The sequence below is a fragment of the Syngnathus leptorhynchus genome, chromosome 8 (genome assembly GCF_054491065.1).
Source record: "Syngnathus leptorhynchus isolate UIUO chromosome 8, UIUO_Slep, whole genome shotgun sequence".
NCBI classification, from domain to species: Eukaryota; Metazoa; Chordata; class Actinopteri; order Syngnathiformes; family Syngnathidae; genus Syngnathus; species Syngnathus leptorhynchus.
The window spans coordinates 8174363-8194722 of record NC_141202.1 but is presented as its reverse complement, the minus strand read 5'-3'; the positions used below and the strand labels follow the sequence as shown (position 1 = coordinate 8194722).

The 20360-nt window shown below is 38.6% G+C and overlaps 1 protein-coding gene across 2 annotated transcripts in view; it reads left to right on the top strand.

The window, feature by feature from the left end:
• The window catches only part of oxr1a (oxidation resistance 1a), a 92485-nt gene that overhangs the window by 19836 nt on the left and 52289 nt on the right, over positions 1 to 20360 (top strand). For both annotated transcript variants that reach the window (XM_085917797.1, XM_085917796.1), the window contains exon 3: positions 17564 to 17760. In XM_085917797.1, the coding sequence (XP_085773923.1) occupies positions 17564 to 17760 (197 nt within the window). The remainder of the gene's footprint in view (positions 1 to 17563; positions 17761 to 20360) is intronic.

The following is a 20360-nucleotide window of genomic DNA, read 5'->3' as shown; positions in this document are numbered from 1 at the left end:
TGCGTCAACGCATTGTCCAAACAAGAAGGGGTCGTTTCAATGGGCCATTTTTCTTATGTAGTCTTTTTCCAACGTGCTAACCCTTATGCCAATTCAAAGATGGTTGATTTGCACTCAGAATTACGGTAAGCAGTGTATATGATACCATCCAGTTTTGTACATTACATAAAACAGATAAAGAGGTCAAAATAGGCTGCATATGTGCAAAATCTACTAATCTATAAACTGAAAATAAATTACACTGGAGTCTTATTTAATTGGTATAATAATATGTCGTTTTTTTCTAAGTATTTATGAACAAGGTTGGCCAAATCTTCTGGTTTCAGGCTCTCAAAAGTAATCATTTTCTGATTTCTCTAGTACTTCATAAAACCAGACACACCGTTTATTGTTTAATCAAAATAAGACATTTGCAAACATATGCTTTTACTTTTAAAAACAATGGACCATCAATCCACCTGTGTGATATTGTTCAGTAGTTTTTTTAATCATTTAATAATAACAAATAAACAAAAATAATTGGTTACAAAGCAGTAATCTGAGAAAATGTTTTTTTAATACAATATGATTGTATAGGATTATTCTATTAATCAATGGAATAATAGATCCAAAAAATATTCTAAAAATGCTTGATAGTGACAGCCCTAATAGCATAGCTTAAAGCATCTTGAAATAGAAGGACCTTTCACAGGAGACTACATGAATAATGTAAAAAGAACACATCAGACATAAGTGATCTGCATATACTGTACTGGAAAGGGCCAAATCAGTGGTTGGTCAGTGAGTGTCCAGAGATGGAGAATCAGTAAGAAATCTATATTTAATGCCTGGCACTACCTTTAAACCCAGACAAGAGTAAGATAATTGTTTTCTTCAAAATGCTGACAGTATACTAGATAGTTTTGTGACAAATAGATCTCACTGGTAAACTTCTGTGTATGTAGAGTATCACTTTATTGTTTTCCATCAAATTTCTTGCACAGCATTTGACTGTATTCTGTACTATAAACATTCCTGGGACTACTTTCAAGGCCATTAACAAAACTACAAAGTGCATTATAGTATTTGTTTCTGCATAGCGTGAAGATTTTCAATTCAACTCACTTCACGCTTGGCTGCAAATTACTCCAGTGAGAGCTGAAGATCACAGTGAGATGAAGCCAACAGAACCACATTATCTGCAAAAAGTCACTGATTTGGACCCCCTCAACCCCATCGAAAGTACAGAGTAACATGTTGGTGGGTAGGGGGCAGTAGAAGCACGACTACTAAAGCCTGTGAGAAGTGCATGAACTCTAGTGTGAGGATTTGAAAGCGAGAGAGAGAGATGCTCCACCTTCAGACAAACAAACACAATTTGGGTTAGTCGTGGCCTGGAGGAATGGATTTGCCGCTCTGGACGGAGACCGTTAGTTGGCTTTAGATCTCTAGGAAGCAGCATGCAGGCCAATATACCGTGTGTACCACCTCCATCTTATCCCCCTATGATTGGTTCATTTGCAGTTATGTGGATGCACAACATTTCAAGCTTCGTTGCCTTGAATGGCTGACATTTCTGCCGTCACCTTGTCATTTAGTAACTTCTTTTTTGAGTCACTGCTTCCTATTGTGTCTCTGTGTGTCCAAATTAAATGAGTTGTCAAAGTATGCATCATCACATTACTACAAATCAATCCAGATTCAGTCAGCGTCAGACGTTTAAAGATTATGCTTCTGCTGTGTTAACATCACATTAAATTGAACGCTAATGCATTTTAGCGTCTCGGTTTTTCACACGCTCGCATGCATGCACACACTAACACATCCTGCGATGGGTTACAATCTTGGGCACAGTCAGAGCAGGGACAGAGTGACTCATCACCAGATGGCTGAGTGTCGCACATCCCTGCCACCAGGAGCCCTTATGCTTTTACCACCTGGACAAGACCCAAAGTGACATGGCCTTGGAGGGTGGCCACTCAGGATATACACAGCAAGGACCACACATCATATCACACTTGCTAAGCTTCCATTTTGCTCTTCTATCGTAGAACCTCCTTAATGAAACTTAATCCTGGTCGCATATTTAATTCTTTCAAGAAGTTCATGACAGTATCATTGAAATATTGCATTGCTTATTTAATTTATCAAACCTAAGACAAAATGCGATGACTGATTTTGCATCTAAAATATGTCTAAAAGGCAGGTACATAGGCCACCATCGTGCTAACCATGATGAGGAGGTAGAAGGAAAAAGCGAGGCGATGTCCAGAACAAACGTTTTGATTGTGAGCCTCTTCCACTAACAATTCATATTCTATCATCCATTTCGAACCTATCTTCTTGCTTCCAGGGCTCTCTGAAATTTTCCGTGGTTGGAACAACAACATCAGAGCCACTTTTAAGTGCCTCCCAAGGCTGAAGTTTCATGAGATTATCTGACTTCTTGTGTGACATTATGCATGATTTTTTAGAACCTCCAGGTTCAGTTGTATTTGCATTCTAAATCTCCCCCAACCTCTACTCTCTTACCTTCTTTCTTATAGACCTACTCTTTTGCACATATACACAAATCCTCCCTTCCCCCCCTTGTTCATGGCGAAGGCATCAGTAACAGGCTCACCGTTATAGGCTTAGTCAGGTCAAGTCCTCCTCTTAGATGCCATCTCCTTGCTTGTCTGCGTTATATTGGGTAAATAAATTAGCACAATGCCCTACTCTCCGAATGAAGACATGGTCACTTTTCCACTGGTTTAGTTAAGCAGTTTTTATCTTTCCTGTACAAGACTCAATGGAACCTGCTCAGAACCTTGATCGGTATGTACCAAGCCTTTTCACTGGTTGTAGCACAAAACGATTTCTCATGCCGGTGGCATTTAAAATTTCACTCTGAAGAAATCTGCAAGCATAATGCATTTTGCTGTGCAAATATGAACTATTCATAGAAAAATACTATCAGAGACTTTTGGATATATCGGTGCTCTCTGTGGAAAATCAACTGGGAACGCTGCCAATGCTTTCTCTTGTATCTAAGTGCATCTACCATTCTTCACGTTTTTACAGTTTAATAACAAACTCCAAACGCTCATACTTGATTTTCCCCAAATGTATCATCTATCATTTTGAAGCCAGTTTCAATCAATTCATTTAGGGAATGAGGGTAAAAGGGGGTTATGTGCTAATGATAATACATGCTGTAGTTGAAAACTAGCATTTCCTCCCTTGGGGACGGAATGAGGAGATTGGAAAGGTTTACTGGGCTTCTGCAGGAAACAATTAGATGTCAGAGGTATGCTCGGAAAACATTGATCAAAGAACCGGTAAATCTTGAGCAGTGGAGCTAGTGTCTTGATTAACAAGCCTTTTGACTCTTGTATTTGTTTGGTTTACTTTATGAAGACCTTATTGTAGCAGTGAGAGTCGTCATGGAAATTCTTAAGTAGAATCACTCTTTTTTTCAATACCGCTGGTGACAGAAAAGCGTTTTTCTTAAGGCATGTTGTGAAGTCACTCTCTTGAAGACTCTTGAAGACACTTTCCAAACACATTCCGAATATGTCATTCAACAATTAAATGAGGAGCAGTGAGGTAACCATTTGCACGTTTTACTGAAAATGGTACAAAAATAAATGTGTTCCCGAACGTAATGTATTCATTGAAAAGATTTTTGTGATAGCTTGCCACATTATGAAGGCTTTTGCCTTCCTGACAATCACAAACGTGTTGTGCATCAGCTCAGTTTCTCTGGGAGACTGTCTCTGCTATTCTCAACAGTTGGACACATTTGCACAATTGTGAATGCATGCTTTTCTATCATGGTTGCTTTTGCATCACTTAACAGAAATACATGTACATGGAAAGCCTCATGTAACTGTGAATCTGCAAATGACACATTTCAAATGATTATCATTTATTAAATCTATTGTATTTCTACCTTTGTCAGAGGCATGGCTCATTTCTTCTCTTTACATAGAAAATGAACCCAATCGTGGCAAAGCATGTGACATGCTGCTTCTAATCTTAACCCATGTACCTTTAATCCACTTTGAGCAGTGTTTACAAGAGCCAAGACCCACATACAGTCTGATAAATGCAGTTTGTAGCAATGGGCAAGAAGGTAAAGAGGAGGGAGATGCACCTTTGCAGGCCTTTTGACCTTTTCAACAGCGACAGTATATACCTTTTGTGTTCCTCTAGTTGGGACTGTATGTGGAAATAGATTAATGCATGTTACCAAGCATAGAACGCAATGTTATTTAACATTTATGTGTAGCTAGAAGGAGATCAATAGCGTATCTTATGACCAAATCACGCGTGCATTGAAAGGACAGTTTAATGGGCTGAACATTGGCACAGTCTATAATTGGTCTGTGTGTAATAATGATTTCAGCACTTAAATTTCACTTCTCTTAAAACCTCCGTATACATGTGATGCATTTTTTATGACTACGTTCAGCACATCTTAGTGACACCCATTATTTATGGGTGAGAACAATCGGCACAATATTAATATATATAATATAAATGTGAGCTCATATGATGAAACACGAAATTCGATGCAAAATATTGTGCTAACTGGTTCTATATTTCTACAAGTTGAAATATGATAGTAGGGTTATGCATATGCATTTTGCTGAAAATTGGTCATAGTTGTCATAGTAACATGTTTTGTTAGACTCCAGAGCTCCTGCAGCTTGGCTTCAACCGCTGCTGGGCAGCCGTTAGACTTCGGCTACTAATACAGGCAAGGTTAGTGGGATGAATTTTGCTTCTTAAGGCCAGACAAGGGTCTCAGCCTCAAAAACGCGCACCGCTCATGCAGCCGGAGTTAACAGGGCGAACACTGGCTTCTGTCTGACCAGAGATAGAGCCTACGTCCACATCAGTGAGCTTCAACCCGAAAGTAAAGTAGGCTGAGGGACGGTGCGTTGTGCATGCGAGAGTCTATCTCTATCAGATAGGTAGCTCGTGAGAACCCCCAGTTGGCAACGGCAGTTGAGGATATGCAATATAGAAAATGGATGGATTGATCATGGATGAACCTTGCAAAATTTAGAGCTCTGGAGCCCCCAGCCAGGAAGGTGAACCTCCAGCCGTGGATGGCCAGTTAGCGTGCAGGCGCATCCCGGAGAGATACACATGGGGAAAAAAGTCAAACTAACCCTTGCAGACTGAAATTTAGGATATAACAAACAATAAACAATTCATCTTATGAAAAACCTCTTGGAACACATTGTGTTCGTATCATAAAACTGCAGTTACGCTGCTCATTTCCTCATTTTCACACGAGAGCCAGGGAGAGGTTAATTGTGATATTTTCTAAGTTCAGAGTGGATATAAGTAGAGATGTTCACATAACCTTTGGTGCCGAATGATCACTGTTTTTGGATGTTATCAGAGATGTTATGTACAATGATTTTGAATGGACAATTTGTCTCTGGTTCCTCCTCTGACTCCCACCATGTCACAGGAAGAGGAAAGAGGCATAAACATATAGCTGAGTAAAAAGTGTCTTTCTGAGATTAGTTGGGTATTTACTGATTGTTCCGAAACAAATTGATAACCATTGAAAATGTGAGCTAATAACATTTTCCGATCAAAAAGTAAGAATACATAGAGTTTGAGTGAAAAATGGTCCATCTTTGCCTGTTGCTTTAAGTCAACAAGGGAGGTCATAAATACTCAATGATGCTCTGGATCACCACAGTGAATCTATTCATTTGGTGAATTCGACACCCAACTTTGCAGACCAATTTACATAAATGCATTCAACCCAATTTATCACAGTGGCATTTGCACATCTTCACATTGTGCACATATGATTGAAGACAGCCGTGTGCCCACAATAATAGGATGGGAGTCATAGTTATTGTTAATTGTATTGCAAATTATCCAATCCACAGTCAAACTGTTTCTACCCTAAAACCTTTTTTTTAATTATCTCCCGAGTGGCTTCATTACATCTAACTTGCTTTTGGCAAATTACCCCAATTCAGTAATAAATTTGAAATAAATGAAATCAATTATATAGAAAATATTCTAGATTGTAAATACAAAACAATCAAACGAAAACCCGTAAGTACACAGCAGGGTTGTACAATTAATCAAATTTGAATCGTGATCACAATTTTGGCAGCCACAATTAAATTTAATTTATCACCAGCAATGTTTACATTTAAAATTTTACTCTGCTGCATTTCGAGCCAACCACAAGATGGCAAGCACATATAGGCTTGATTAAGATGCCTCAATAACAAATGTGTAAAAGAGATCAACATCAGTCATCATTATCGTAATGCTGTAATAAAATTCTTCTCATTACAGTGGCGTAATAAAATTGAGAGACTAGTTGCTTTGTCTATGCGCTATATTGTACGTGCTTAGCTGTAAGCCATTTTAAAGGTGCAATAATATTGAAAAATATTTGCAAGAGTTTGTGGAATTATTATTTGTCATATATTTCCAGTTTAAATGAACATAGGTAATTATGAAATAAAATTACCGTGGCATCAGTTAGACGGATTTTTTTGCTTTTCAGGTTACTTCGTGTATCTTTCATGTAATTCATGTAAATCATGTAATTTTATTCATGTCATTCTCCACTATTTGGAGAGGAAAATTACATGAAAAAAAATAATGTTTGCAAGTTTTTTATATAACATTTGGCAAAGCAAAGACTCCTGTAGTTGCCATTTGCTCATGCAAATTTACACAGTAAATATAAACTTTCAGAGTTCATTTACCAAGTTTGACACGTGTGTGCGTGTTGAAGCTGAAGTCACAACATTTGTTTGGGAAGTTTGCGGGAGGTTTGTGTTGATGAATTCATGGTGGCAGAGCAGTGGTGCAGAAGATGGTCTTGGGGGTAGAGAGAGAGGCGGAATAAAGAGAAGTTGTTCCTTCATCCTGCTGTGTTCGTCTTCATGCATCTAAAAAAAAACGCAGCTGGGGTGGGCGCTCACTGGATAGGATAAGACGCAGAGTAAAAAGGAGAGGAAGAGTCAATATGACAAGGACAAAGCAATGATGGGGCATTCGCCTGCTTTTTATTTTTTTTTTATCAGTGTGTGTGCATGTCTGTGTGTGCACGTGTGATGGAGGGTGAGTTTGTTTAGCTGACGTCATGTGTTTTATGTCAGCAGCTTTCCACATCAGCAGACTATGGTCATCAGTGGTGGTCAGTCAAGGAGAAAAGCAAGGATTGCTGTGCAATGAGATATGTACACATAATATGAACTGTAAAATTGACATTTAGCAAAACGGTATTATTATAGATACATTGGCATGATGTGGGCAACATGTTGGAATAGTTGCGAGCAACTCTGGATGTTAGTCTGCAGTGTGCGCCCTGCAATTGACCGGCTTCCAGTCCAGGGATCACCCTGCTTCTAAGTTTGCTGGAATTGACTACAGATCACCTCATGAGGAAACGAGTAGGTCGATGTATAGCGTGTTAATTTTGCCAGACCCCACACGTGACTAGAAAAAAATTATGATGTGGAGCCACATGGCAAAAATAAATTTAGACATTTTTTTTTAGATACATATAGGGTTTTTCTTTTTGCCTCATGAGGGATTGCTGTATAAAGGCAATGATAAGTCCATCTGTCCATTTCAATACCCCTAAATATAATATAAGGGATGTATGCCAACTAAGTATGAAGTGAAATCAGATGAATGTTATATAAAAACAATAGAATGTGTACTCACACTTTGGAGATGGAGCCAGGATGCAAGTCACTCCACTAAATTCATTTCTGACTGCATGATATACTTCCGTTTCTTGTCTTGTATTATTGTTGATTTATTATTAACTTGGCTAATCTGCATATAAGGCCAAGCTGAGTCTGCTGCATTCCTTTATTGCATTGTCACAACTGGATTTTGTTTGTTGAATCCAAGCTGCTCCCGCAAAATCCCTCTGAGATCAGGATTTTCATGATCAATTCTATTTTTTATGGACATAGTTTGATGTAAGCGAATATGAAATGTCAAAGCCCCGTGAAGGTACAATTGTCTCTTGCGCCAAACTAACAAGCAGAGCACACCTTGCTGTAAAAAAACAAACAAAAAAAAACAAGGACTAATTTTCTTAAATGATATGAAAATAACTTTGCCGGCAGCAGTATTATCACAGCCATGCAGCTGAGACCACATGCAACTGTCAAAACATTTTATGTCATATTTGGCTGTCAAGTTTCGTCTTTCACCCCAGCCCTCTTGTAATTAAACATTTGTGTCTTGTTGCTATGCCAATATAGTAAGAGTGAAAGGAAATAAAATCATCTAATAACATCTTTGCTTCTAATAGAGTCATTAATGGCATCTTCTCTGAAATGAAACGAGGATTCACGTCGTCTAGATTTGGGCAAAAGCAGCACCATCCATTAACCCTTTTATCAGCTCTGCCTTCAGGATGCATTGATTAAAATTTTGCACCTGATTTACTGTTACATTGATCCCTCCAGCATTTAAACTGCATATTTGTGCCCGCATGCGATAAATCAATCGTTGTCTTGTGACAATTTACAATTTTGAGGAGACATTTTTTGCAGGTTAAACAGAGGAAAATGAAGCAAGTGTTAAGTCAACAATAAAACTATGACAATATAACTGGGTGAATGTAGCACTGCAGCTATCAAATATTTCAGTATGCAAATATCCTACTGAAAAATCTGTAGCATCATCATGTGATTGAATGAATTGGGGTTTTTTTTACGTAATGTATTTCGCTTTATAACAAACCACAGATTATGTTTTTTTTTAATGCAATCAAAAGTTTTTGTTTCAAAACTTTACATTGTGCATCGCAGCAAACTATATTTTATTGTCTAGATACTATTTCAGTGGGATCAATGAATAAACACGACACGAGTTGTTAAAATACATATCATTGAAAAATTACAGCACAACAAGGTGACATTTGTAGTTGATTGAATTTATGAAATTAGTGTTGGAACGAGTGACATAAAATATAAATGCTGTCAGTGTAACATTGCGTGTGCCATTGATTTTTTTCAACGGTCGTTTGTCAGCTGTAAATGTCAGGAAACGTTTTGTAGCGTGCATGTGTACGTGATCAACACAAAAACTTTAAAGCCTATTTCATGAAGATAACAGTGTCACACAAGAGTGAGCTAATATGGACAGTGTATTTCAGCAAGTAACAGCATACAGCAGCTGCTGCCAAATGATGCCTGCTATCGAGGGGCATTGGGTCACCAGCCTGAGCCAAACACACTGCCAACTGACTGCAGACAGGAAGGAGAACCACACACATGGTGGTGGAGTCAAAGTAGAAAGGGGGAGTTGAATTTTCAAATCAGACAGAAGAAGGTTGGCCAGCGTTCAGCCATTATAGCAAGTGATAAATGTAATAGTGGCAGCACTATTACATTTATCACGCAAACTGCAAATAATCGCATGACGACACGTTAACTTCCAGTTGACCTAAAGCAGGCAACTGTTGGGCTTGTGACAGTGACACCATTGGTGACAGATGTTGGTGCCCACAGCTAGGAGTGCCTTTTTTGTTAATGCCAGATGTGCAAGTGGGCATATTGGCTGAGAAGATGTGAACATTCATGAAAATTCAGTATTCAAATTGACATTCTTCCCACCTCACGATATACGTATGTCACCTCTGAGGGTGGCAATTTGAATGTGTCGATTATCAAATTAGATAGTCCTCACTTAATCATTATGTTGACTAGAGGGTGTAAGTGACATAGGAGACTTTGTATCACAAATCTTTCATGGCCACAGAGGCAGGCTGAAGAGGCTGTGAGTCATTTTCAAGCAATTCAGCTAAAAGCAAGAGAAAAGTGAGTTTAGGTGATAAGTTGCACATTTGTTGAGTTTGTGTGGTTCCATATTGATAATTGTTTTTCAGTCAACATTTACGACTCTAATTTGACTCACTCTATCCCTCTCATGTTCACAATTAAATACCATACCATTTATGGGGTTTTTTTCTTCTTAAGGATTTTGTTCTTTCCAAGAATTTAAATGGAATATAAAGTGTGAAGCATAACTTTCTAATTTTGCTGCCCTTCTTTCTCTCTGGGCTATAATGAAAGACAATGTACAATAATGAACGGGATGCTAAAAACAGACGATTCAAACAATGCATCTCGTATTCCTGCACTACCACAAGCCACACTGTCGTGACGTTGTTTCCACTACTTATGCTGACCAATGGGTTTGCAAGCTATCGCCGGCACATGGCCAATGAGAGTGCAAGAGAAAGATTGAGGCTAGCAACGAGGAGTAGAGCAAAAAGGCAAAATGGGACAGTAGCAGACTGCAGCAAAGTCCCCATGGGTACTCTCAATGAATCAACCGCTTAAGGCTGTGTGAGATTGAGCCGCTGACGCCGACAAGATGTTTGTTGCCAACATGAGGACATAAAGAATACATTTTCATGTATTTCTTTCCTGTGCATCTGTATTTCATTACCCAATGATACACAGACATCCAGAAAGTGAGAGAGGAAAAAATGTGCCCTGGAGTCAGAGCTAGACATATAATGAGCCCCCCCACACCCCCATCTCTACCCACTCTATGCCTTTTGTCACTGAAGATAATTCCCCTGTGAGTCATGTGAAAAGCTCTGGGCAATGGGAATTTTAATGTTGCATCAATACATTGTAGAAAATGAATAGCAGCTTTTTCCCTCGGCAGCCTTGGTTGATTTATAGAGTGTTTTTTTATAGAGCGTTTTTTTTAATAGAGCAGTTTGGCATTTGTTGCATGGCAGATACTGCTAAGTGAGAGAAATATACTGTGATATTATTCATCTCAAGAACTGGGTGAGTGGTGAGACATAGTGTTTGCCAGTGTTTTCATCTCCTATTGTTTTGGTGTAAATAGTTTGACTTACCTGCGCGGACTACTGCCCCAAACCAAATGGTTAAATGTAATTCAAGAAAAAGTCAGTGCAGGGAAGCAAGTTTATTTTCATAGTTTTTTTTCATTAGTACTGTAGATTTACATCATTACATTACGTGCAGATCATTAAACAATTAGTAGAAATTAAAACTTACAAATTAGCATTATTACAACAGGAACTATAAAAATTGGAGGGATTTTTATTTTATGTTTTTAATGTTAGTACGCATCTCCATAAATGAAACTACAATAGCTATATTATTTCTTTGGAACTGATCATATAATTTTTTAAAAAGAGCAAACATTTTTTGCAATCAAGTAACTAACTAATGTTTTATTAGTAGTTGTAGTCATAGCAAATTTAAGGTTGAACACTTTTACATGACACCTGAGATGTATCGAATAGCGTTTTTTTAACTTAGCAAGATCTCACCACTCACATGCAATTAGCAGTAAGTATAATTTTGTAAAATGGCATTTTGATTGCTTTGCTCTTTTCCACCATAATAATTTCAGCTTTAGTGTTGTATTTCATTTGCAAATGTGATGTAACCTATGCATTACGACAACAAAAAATTACAGTAGTCTTCCCAGTATACTGATCAAGTTCAAGAATACTTTATTGTCCCTTGGGGGTCATTTGTTTGAAATAGCAGTTAAAGGAAACATATATCACATATTTGCATTTCTAAAACAAATCGCATTAGGAACCATGGAGTTCTTGAATCTTTTGGTTCTACTCCGTGGGACAATGAGAGCCAACCAGAGATGCCACAACAGGGCAAGCGGCAACACAGTTAATACCAACGGCCCCGAGGGGCCCCCAAAAGACGAGCTGACATTAGCAAGGAGGGAAAAACGCATGTAAAATGCACCTGACCGCGCCAACTGCGTTGATTGTAAATATCATATAACGGCAGAAAATCTCTGCTCAGATTTGGTCTGATCACAGCATGAGCATTAAGCAAGCAGACTTTTTTTTTTTTAAGATACGTGCTTGTTTTGAATACACAAGGTCAATTTCTCTTGGCTGTTGTTGAGCTTGTCAATGAATTACAACTGTGAGTGGAAGCCTTTTTTGAACATTTGTTATCTCAACACACCATTAAATATAAATTATGATTATAAGATGATTTATGACCTGTTTTTTTTTCCCTTGATTTGAACCCACCACACTTGTCACCATTGTCGCTTGTGATTCCTTTCATTCAGCTTTGTGTCTTTGTTGCCGACAGCCTTTAAGCTCCTGTTACATTGACACGAAGGTTAAAAGCCTCATTGGTCAAAACTACCCAATCACCCCTCAACAGAGAATTGCTGCCGTGGCATTTAGCAAGGGCAGATGAGTGTAATGTGGCGTGTGCTCTATACATCATTATGCGGAGGTGTCCGACAGCAGAGCGGAGAGTGTCGAGGTTCAGCCATATTTCATTATGCTCCCGGATGCAATAGAAAGCCTCATTAATATGCATGGCCACAGGTTGTTGTTGCCCTCGTTCTCTGGGTGTCAGAAGCGGGAACGCAGATTTAGCCTGACTGCCTCAACCATGACTTGCACATTCTCATTAAGATTAAGCTAATCGCACTATTCCATTGGTTTTGTAATGATTGAGGCTGTACTCATTTAAATCCCTTCAATCCATTTCAAATAACCGTTTTGAAACATGTTGCACTGATGGATGTTGATGAGATCATTAGCAGAGATTTTTCCCTCATGTTCTTGTAATGAAGTACTTCATGTCTATGATTATAGCCACATTATGTCTGGGTACCTTTTAATATTTAAGTACACTATCATTTTGGCAGTTGACCTTGTGTATTGATTTGCCCTTTACTATTAGTACTACTGTGGTGTGTTGGTTTATGCTGATACAAAAGTACTATAAGTATGTCAAAAAATAGCTGCATGTGCTATAAACTATACAATATATCCATTTCATGTTGGGGGACATTTAACCTTACTAATAAATCAAATTGATTATTAGTGCTGGACATAAAAGGTTAATGCGTGTGCCTTTGAACACTCGAAGGAGACACACTTGCAATAGGTCAGTTCAAAGAAGTTAAGATCCTAACTTGCACAAGTTTTGGAATCTATCGAAGGTGAAACGACATAGATGGGCAGGTCATTGTTATTTATTAATTTTGGGGGATCAATTGGATGCAATTGATATTTTGGGGGATATTTGTAATCCAAATGTTCAAACTGTAAAGTGCAAAACCCAAATGCTGATTCGAAAGATGCCAGAGCAATGAATTTGAATTTGATTGGGTCAAAATGATATAAGTCACCCAAAAATACTTCCAATTTGCATCATTCAAACTGTTACTGTCACTGTGTTGCTAACACTAACAATGAGGTCACTCTGTCACCATCATGCTTCATACAGTACAGCACTCTATCCAAGGCTGTATAAAAGACCCTTCCCCCAGTAAAGTTGTGACTGCCACTGCAAAGTATGGGAAGCAATGCAAATAGGATGAAAAAAAACAGCGGCATTGCAAAGACAGCCTCTTTTCTCTGGGCCTAATCCCTCTTAGCAGCAGTGTGATAAGTGTGTTTTGACTTAGCCTCAAATTTCCTTTTTGTTTACGCATCCTTTGCCAAACCACGTGGATCCCTGTGCAGTCCGATAATCTGAACGATGCCAGTTTGGCAGAGCTGCACTACAGCCTCCTGGGCCAGGTCAGATCACAAAAGCGGAATAGGAAACAAAATGACTGTGCCTGTTTTCCATCATTTTCTCATCTTTCTTTTTATCTGTTGATAGCAATCAACGACAGTTGATGTCTTTGGTGATGTGCATCTCTCATTGCTTGCAGGAGAGATTGGTGCAATCATAGCTTGTGATGAAGCAAAAAAAATATATGTATATATACCCTTGCACTGAGCCAATAGAGTCCCAATTTCTCACTGGTGTAAAAGGGAAATGCCTCTTTAATTTGTGTTCATTTTCTCAGTGGGAGTCTTTAGGTTTTCACAATAAACAATGGAATCTCGTTTAGGTTGGCATGTGTATAACTCCTCAGTACAAAATGGAAATTTGGTTTGGAGAGGTTGAGACTAAGGCTCCATACATCCAGACAGGCCGCAATTTTGTCCTGATTTTGCTCCTTCCCAACTAAAGACGTCAAACGGGTGAGGACCAACAATCTTAAATATTAAACACGCTCAACATTTCCGATCCAAAATTTTTCACGTGTGTGGCGACAGATGACTACTCCTGAGTCATTTGCCTCAATAAACGATGACATGAACAGAATGCAGCTCATCAAAAGGAGCACCCTGATTGATGAGCAAGGAACTGGTGGTAGATAAAACAAATACATCTTTCCCAATGAACATCAAAATCGAACCTGTCTTTGAAACGAGAATACTGGATGACTATTTCTACTAGACTGATTTTGATCTCGGTTAATGTGACCACGTCATAGTTTTCATTGAATTTAATGGAAGACTACATGGAAGCATTCAGTCTGAACCAACTCGTTTGGAGCTGTTCCATAAAAGAGGGTTATGTGAACATTTAACGAGGCAAGGGTTTAAAATATAATCAGCAAAATCCATTTTACCAAGCTTACACTCAGCGTTTACCATTCTAGTCTTTGAAGATGTCCACACCAATCAGCATCCATTGAGAAGATATTGTACAACAGTCAGCAGTAGTTTAGCCTGATGAAAGCAAAAACAGTCCAGAAACAAATTTGCAATGCAAGTTACTAAAAGAGTTCTATCAAAACTCTCCTCTTCATAGAGAGGCACAGAAGCTTGGTAAAAAAGAGCACAAGAGTGACACTACAGGCAACGGTACATCTCATCCTGCAGAGGTGAGCAGAGGTGTCAAGTAACAAAGTCAAAATTTTACCTTGTTGAAGATGTAAAAATCATGGGTAGCTTTCCTTTTCTGAAATCATTATTTTTCCAACATACTTTTTACTTCTACTTGAAATGACAAGTACCCATGTTAATTCTTTCCTCTGCCTTCTAATTTTGTCACTGAAGCTCACACACACACACACACACACACACACACACACACACACACACACACACACAAACACACACACCCACACACACGGATACACGTGCAGTTTTGATACCAATTGGCCTTGTAGCTCAATGAACAGAGAAGACAAGCTATAGAATACGGGCTTCCGTTCCACTTATGAGACAGTAATTAGTACCAACTCCTAAGGGAGTGGAGATAGACTTCACACACAGCTTGGCACTACCCCGCTCTCTTCTCCTCCACAGGCAAAAACAGCAGCTGCAGGTCTCTACTTTTCACTCCTTCCCCATACTCATTATGTTCCATCTAAACAAACCCACATCTTTGTCAAAATAGTAATTAACGCACTTTGCAACTGCTTGGACTTGCACTCTAAATCTCAGTTTATGTTGACATAATTGAATTTCTTCCCAATTCATTTAAATGAGTCATTGTACTTTGCAAAAAAAAAAAAAACATGTCAAGGTGCACTGAAGGGTGTCATGTGGGTGTGTCCCAACCCACAGAAGCTGTCTCTAGGGATGTGGAATTTCACATCACTGACAGGGAAGGAGCCCGAGTCGAGCTGGTGTGAGAGGTAGAAAGGTTTTAAACTGGATGGACAGACGGACACACTAATGGATAGACGGATGGGTGGATGGATGGATGAATTGTCGCTGCTGTAAATCCATTCATGTTGCCACGGAGCTGCAAGCTGGGGAAACATCTCAACCCCAAGTTGGCAAACTACCTTTGCTTGTTTTTAATCAGAGAATGAGAAGCCATTTGCAAAGGAAGGACAGAGGTGTTGATATACTGCTTGGATGGCCTTTATTGAATTTAATGACGATTCCCATACACGCAAAACTTACCTAGTTTGTCATCCAAGGAGCCCGCCTAGGCCACCTCCATGCACTTTTCCAAGCCAACTGAAATTCCAATTCAAGAAAATTCATGCGGGTACTTTCTGTCTTCCAATAAATGGAAATTAAGCAACAATAATGGTTGAATGACACATGTTCAGTCCAACCTTTCCATTTATGATAATGTAGAATGGTCAGCAAGCGGGTGTTTTTTTTTTTTTTTTTTTTCCCTTCAGCATAATTTGACTCCACTGGACCAGTAAGTTTAATTTCCAACAGACCCTCTGTGATGGACAGCATTTCCATAGAGATTATGCATTTTCATAATACAGTCGGACACTGTGCCATGTGCACTGCTTTGCTGGTCCATCAGGAGATGAGCATTTGGGTGAAATGGCCAAAAAGAATTTGTTTGCTTCAGCACTTTTGCTAGAATGATTGAAAGTGTGCCGTGCAAGAGTGAGTGTTGTGAATCTTGTATTGCTGTTTCAGGACTTTGCAAGACTAGCTTGTGTTTCATTTTATTCACTCTGTTGCTCAGATTTTTGTTTTGCTTTCTGAGAGAATAATCTTGTAATCTCTTATTAGGAACGTGCCCCACATCAATAAAAGACAGTTGTAGAAGTGAGCCCTCAAATTTGGGCATTTTAAATGAGATTCTTGACCACTCTCACAATCTTAGACATCCTTACATTCCTCTCGCTGGATAATATTCAGAACATTCTGTTCCAATAGTCTGCACCTTTTATTCCTGTCCTGCAACCGCCAGGTGAAAAGGTGTAACCTTTTTGTGGACGTACTACAACACTTACTGTGGTAGAGGTGCTTTGCGATTACCTTATTAGTATAATGAACTATGAAAAGGTGCTCTAATCCAAACCTAGGAGCCTGTCGTGTCATTTTTTTTTAACAGGCTGTGAAATGTTGCCCTAGACAGATTTGGCTTGACCCATGTTAGCCAGTGAGAACTCAGCAATAAATGTATTTCCACCTCCAATTATATCTAAGCTTTATTGTCCCTCATTGGATATTGTCTATACAGCCCAAATGTAATTGTATCCATAACTATTCTTCTTTACTTTACACTCACAAATGTTGGCTTGTATGCTAAACTTTAATGTAAGTATGCATACTTTATCAAGACTGTTCATTTCATTTTGAAATGGCAAAAAGACAATTTCAGGGCCAAATTATCAATACAGCACTTAAGGGTAACATTAACTAGCCATAATTGCGCCTCTTTAGCAGGGAACTGTCGTGAATTTAAAGCAGCAGTGCACAATTTTGCAAGAGACTAAGAAATACAAGTACCTGTTTTTTTAACTGTTCAAGATGATTCATTTATGCATTATTTTCATCTCATTTCATTGTTTTTACTATGCACATGACAAACATTTTATAAGTCAATTCAGTACAATTCATTCCATTGTGACAATGATAGTCAGAGTATTGCTTATTTTAAACAAAAGAATACTATGACTCTCATTTTCTGGCCATGTTGCATTTTAATGTGTGTAGACTCTGTTGTCTTTGTGATGTCCTGCTGTGTTCCCGCTTAGACTCTGTGTTGTACAAGCAACGTGGCTGATACATTTCACCTCAGCAAGTGCACGATTAGCCTATTGATGCTTTCTATAGATTTATGTGCCCCTGGGAAAGAAAATAGCATACATGATCTAATTTCTATGACAAACCAATCAAATCAATAACCTAAAATGCAAATGAGCTTTTAGTGCTTCACTGTGGACTATCGTAGGTTGCTCAAAGGTTTTATTTGCAATACCTTAAAGTGATTGAAACAACATATCCATTAAGACATTGTTTATTTACTTTTTACTACAGACTGAAAAAGAAGTCTCAATCAGTGGACATTTCCAGTCAAGGCTTCTCCCCGACTCTGGTGCCAGCCTCGCCCCTCAACAGAGCTGCATCACCTGTTGCCAAGACAACCACCGTCCTCGCGGTGCAGGAAAATAACACCACTAATTCCCAGCGCCGCAGCCCACGGTGTGGCGAACTGAAGAGAGGCTATACCATTGGTAGGCATTTTATTTTGACAGCTTCTGTATTGACTGATTTTGCCAGTGTGACCGGCCAAAACCTTCCAAATAAGCGGCCACAGCGTTGTGATGACTTTTACGATCCAATATGACCGCCAATTTGAGAGAAAAATCTGCCTCGCAAAATAATAAAAGAAAACCTGCCTTTACAAAATAATTTTGTAGATTTATTTCACGTTATTTCATATTAGTGTGTTGTATTGCAGATCTACACGAATGCAAAATAAATGCACTATAATAAATAGTGATTCATTCCTTTTTAACGGTATGAATTAACTCTGAGAATTATTATTTTATATCGGCAGATTATGAATGTAGAATATTTGACACACCACTCCATGTCATTGTGACAGTCGTCATAATGGCCTGTCTGTACATGCCTATTCTGCACGTCACATGTAATCATAACAACGTGGCTCCATATGGAAAATAAATTAGAATTTCCAGGAGGCTGCTGTTAGCCTCATAGTGTATGTCACCATCCAAGCAGCCTGGTCATCTTGGTATGTTGTCAGCTGTATAATAATGATGAAAGTATTATTTCTGAATCTGTCACAGTTGCTGTAGCAAAGAATTTAATTAATTATATCATGTAGGATATGTTTTCTTTCTGTGGTATAATGATCCCACTGATTTGTTCAAACTTCTCTACCCGTAAAAAATCCTGTAGCTTTACTAGGAAGTCATTTGGAATTTGATCCGTGCGGAAACAAATGCAAAAAAGATTCATTTGCAAGGAGTGAACAGTGGGGAAAACTGTAAACATAGATTTATATGGTAGGGGGAAATTCCATATAAATCTATGTTTACAGTTTTTCCCCACTGTTCACTCCTTGCAAATTCATCTTTTTTGCATAATGTTGCGATAGAACCTATCCATTATTTGCAGACACATCTCAACTGAGAGACGGGTTATTTGACAATTCTTTTTACGTAAAATTACTTAAATAAGAATGCATTTATTTTTTTATATGGGGTTTTTATATATCTCCCACAAATGGTGAGGGGAATACTATATAGTGTTCCCTACTATGGTACCAAAGCACTGCTTTTATATCGGCAATTTAGATTCTCCAACGTACATGTCGGAGTTCAAGAGGAAGCCAGAGAAAAACCAATTCAAGCATGCAAAAAAACATGCCAGACTGGCTAATGACCATATCATCATGTTGTTCTTTATGCATACAGTACATTTGTATGAACAGTCCAAATATCAGTATACTGATTTGTTTGAAATATTTTTTGTTTACTGTATATTCAATTTCCTCCTCTTACCTAAAGTTTAAAAAGTTCTGTGAATATATTTTGTCCTTCCCCAAAGCTCAGCTTCCATTGACTAGATCCAAAGACATAAATTTAGATTGTGTTGCATGTCCTTGCTCAGACAGTGAGTCATGTAAATACACCTCTTATAATTTCAAGGTTAGGATTTCCAAAGGACCGCACAGGTCAAGGGTTTCATCGGTGAAAAGAGCGAGAGAGCACCTCAAGCAGGTGAAGATGTGTCACTCTGCTGATGTCTCACTCCTATAAGCTCACCACATACAGAATCATCATGAATCGATGCCGGTGCCTCAGCAAGGCTCTGCTGTAATAGCCGATTGATCTGCCTTCATAGTTATCAGTCCGGTTGGCAATAATCAGTGGAAGAAAACTGCAGGATAAAGATGAGGTAATGGGCACACTGTTGACATTTTTACCTTCTCTGATCATCCATTATCTGCTCAATAGCATATGCAGGCAGTTTGGAAAGAGAGAGAGAAAAGATTAGGGTAGTAATAGTACGGTAATTCAGCCATTAAATGAAATGTGGCCATTTTTTTCCTCCTCTCTACGGCATTTAACTGCATAGGCACAAATTGTACAAGCTTTTCTAAAGCATGACTCATGGCAGTTAATCATTTGCTATGGCCAATGTTGACCTGGATAAAATTCACTGAGTTCAAGCCTGGCTTGTGTGCACTGCCGAAAGAAATATAGTATCTGTGCATATACTATAATATAGTATCTGTAGCATATTATGAACAATTGATTACTGGCTGACCCCTGTCTGTATTTTAAATAACAAGTAGAGCCCTGTGGCATTTTCTTGCAGCCCCACCCCAAACCAGACAACTTCTACTTCCAGGCTTATTTTGCAAAATTATTCCTATGGTAGATTAATATCACATACATTCCAAGCATATACACTGCAATTACAATACAGATTTTCAAATATAAACCATACTATTCTAATTGATTGCTGCCATGTCAAGACTGATCTTCTGCCACAACATATGAGTAAACAGACTTGATCTGCAGCGTTTTATTCCAAGAAGCTAAGATTTCCTGGAATCTTCCTTTACCTCCCAGAAGGTTATATTGAAGTTTTCCCCTGATTCCTAGCGGCTCACAGCCTATATGTTCCAGTGCCCCAGCTGACATTCACATTATTATATACATCCTTGAACTCAATGACCTCAACGACTGAAACAGCAAACTGCAGATAAACATCTCCCCATCTCACCGAGTCTCATGTTTGTTGTTATCTGCCTCGTTTTGTCACTCATTCCTGGGTGCACCGTATACTGCTCAATTGG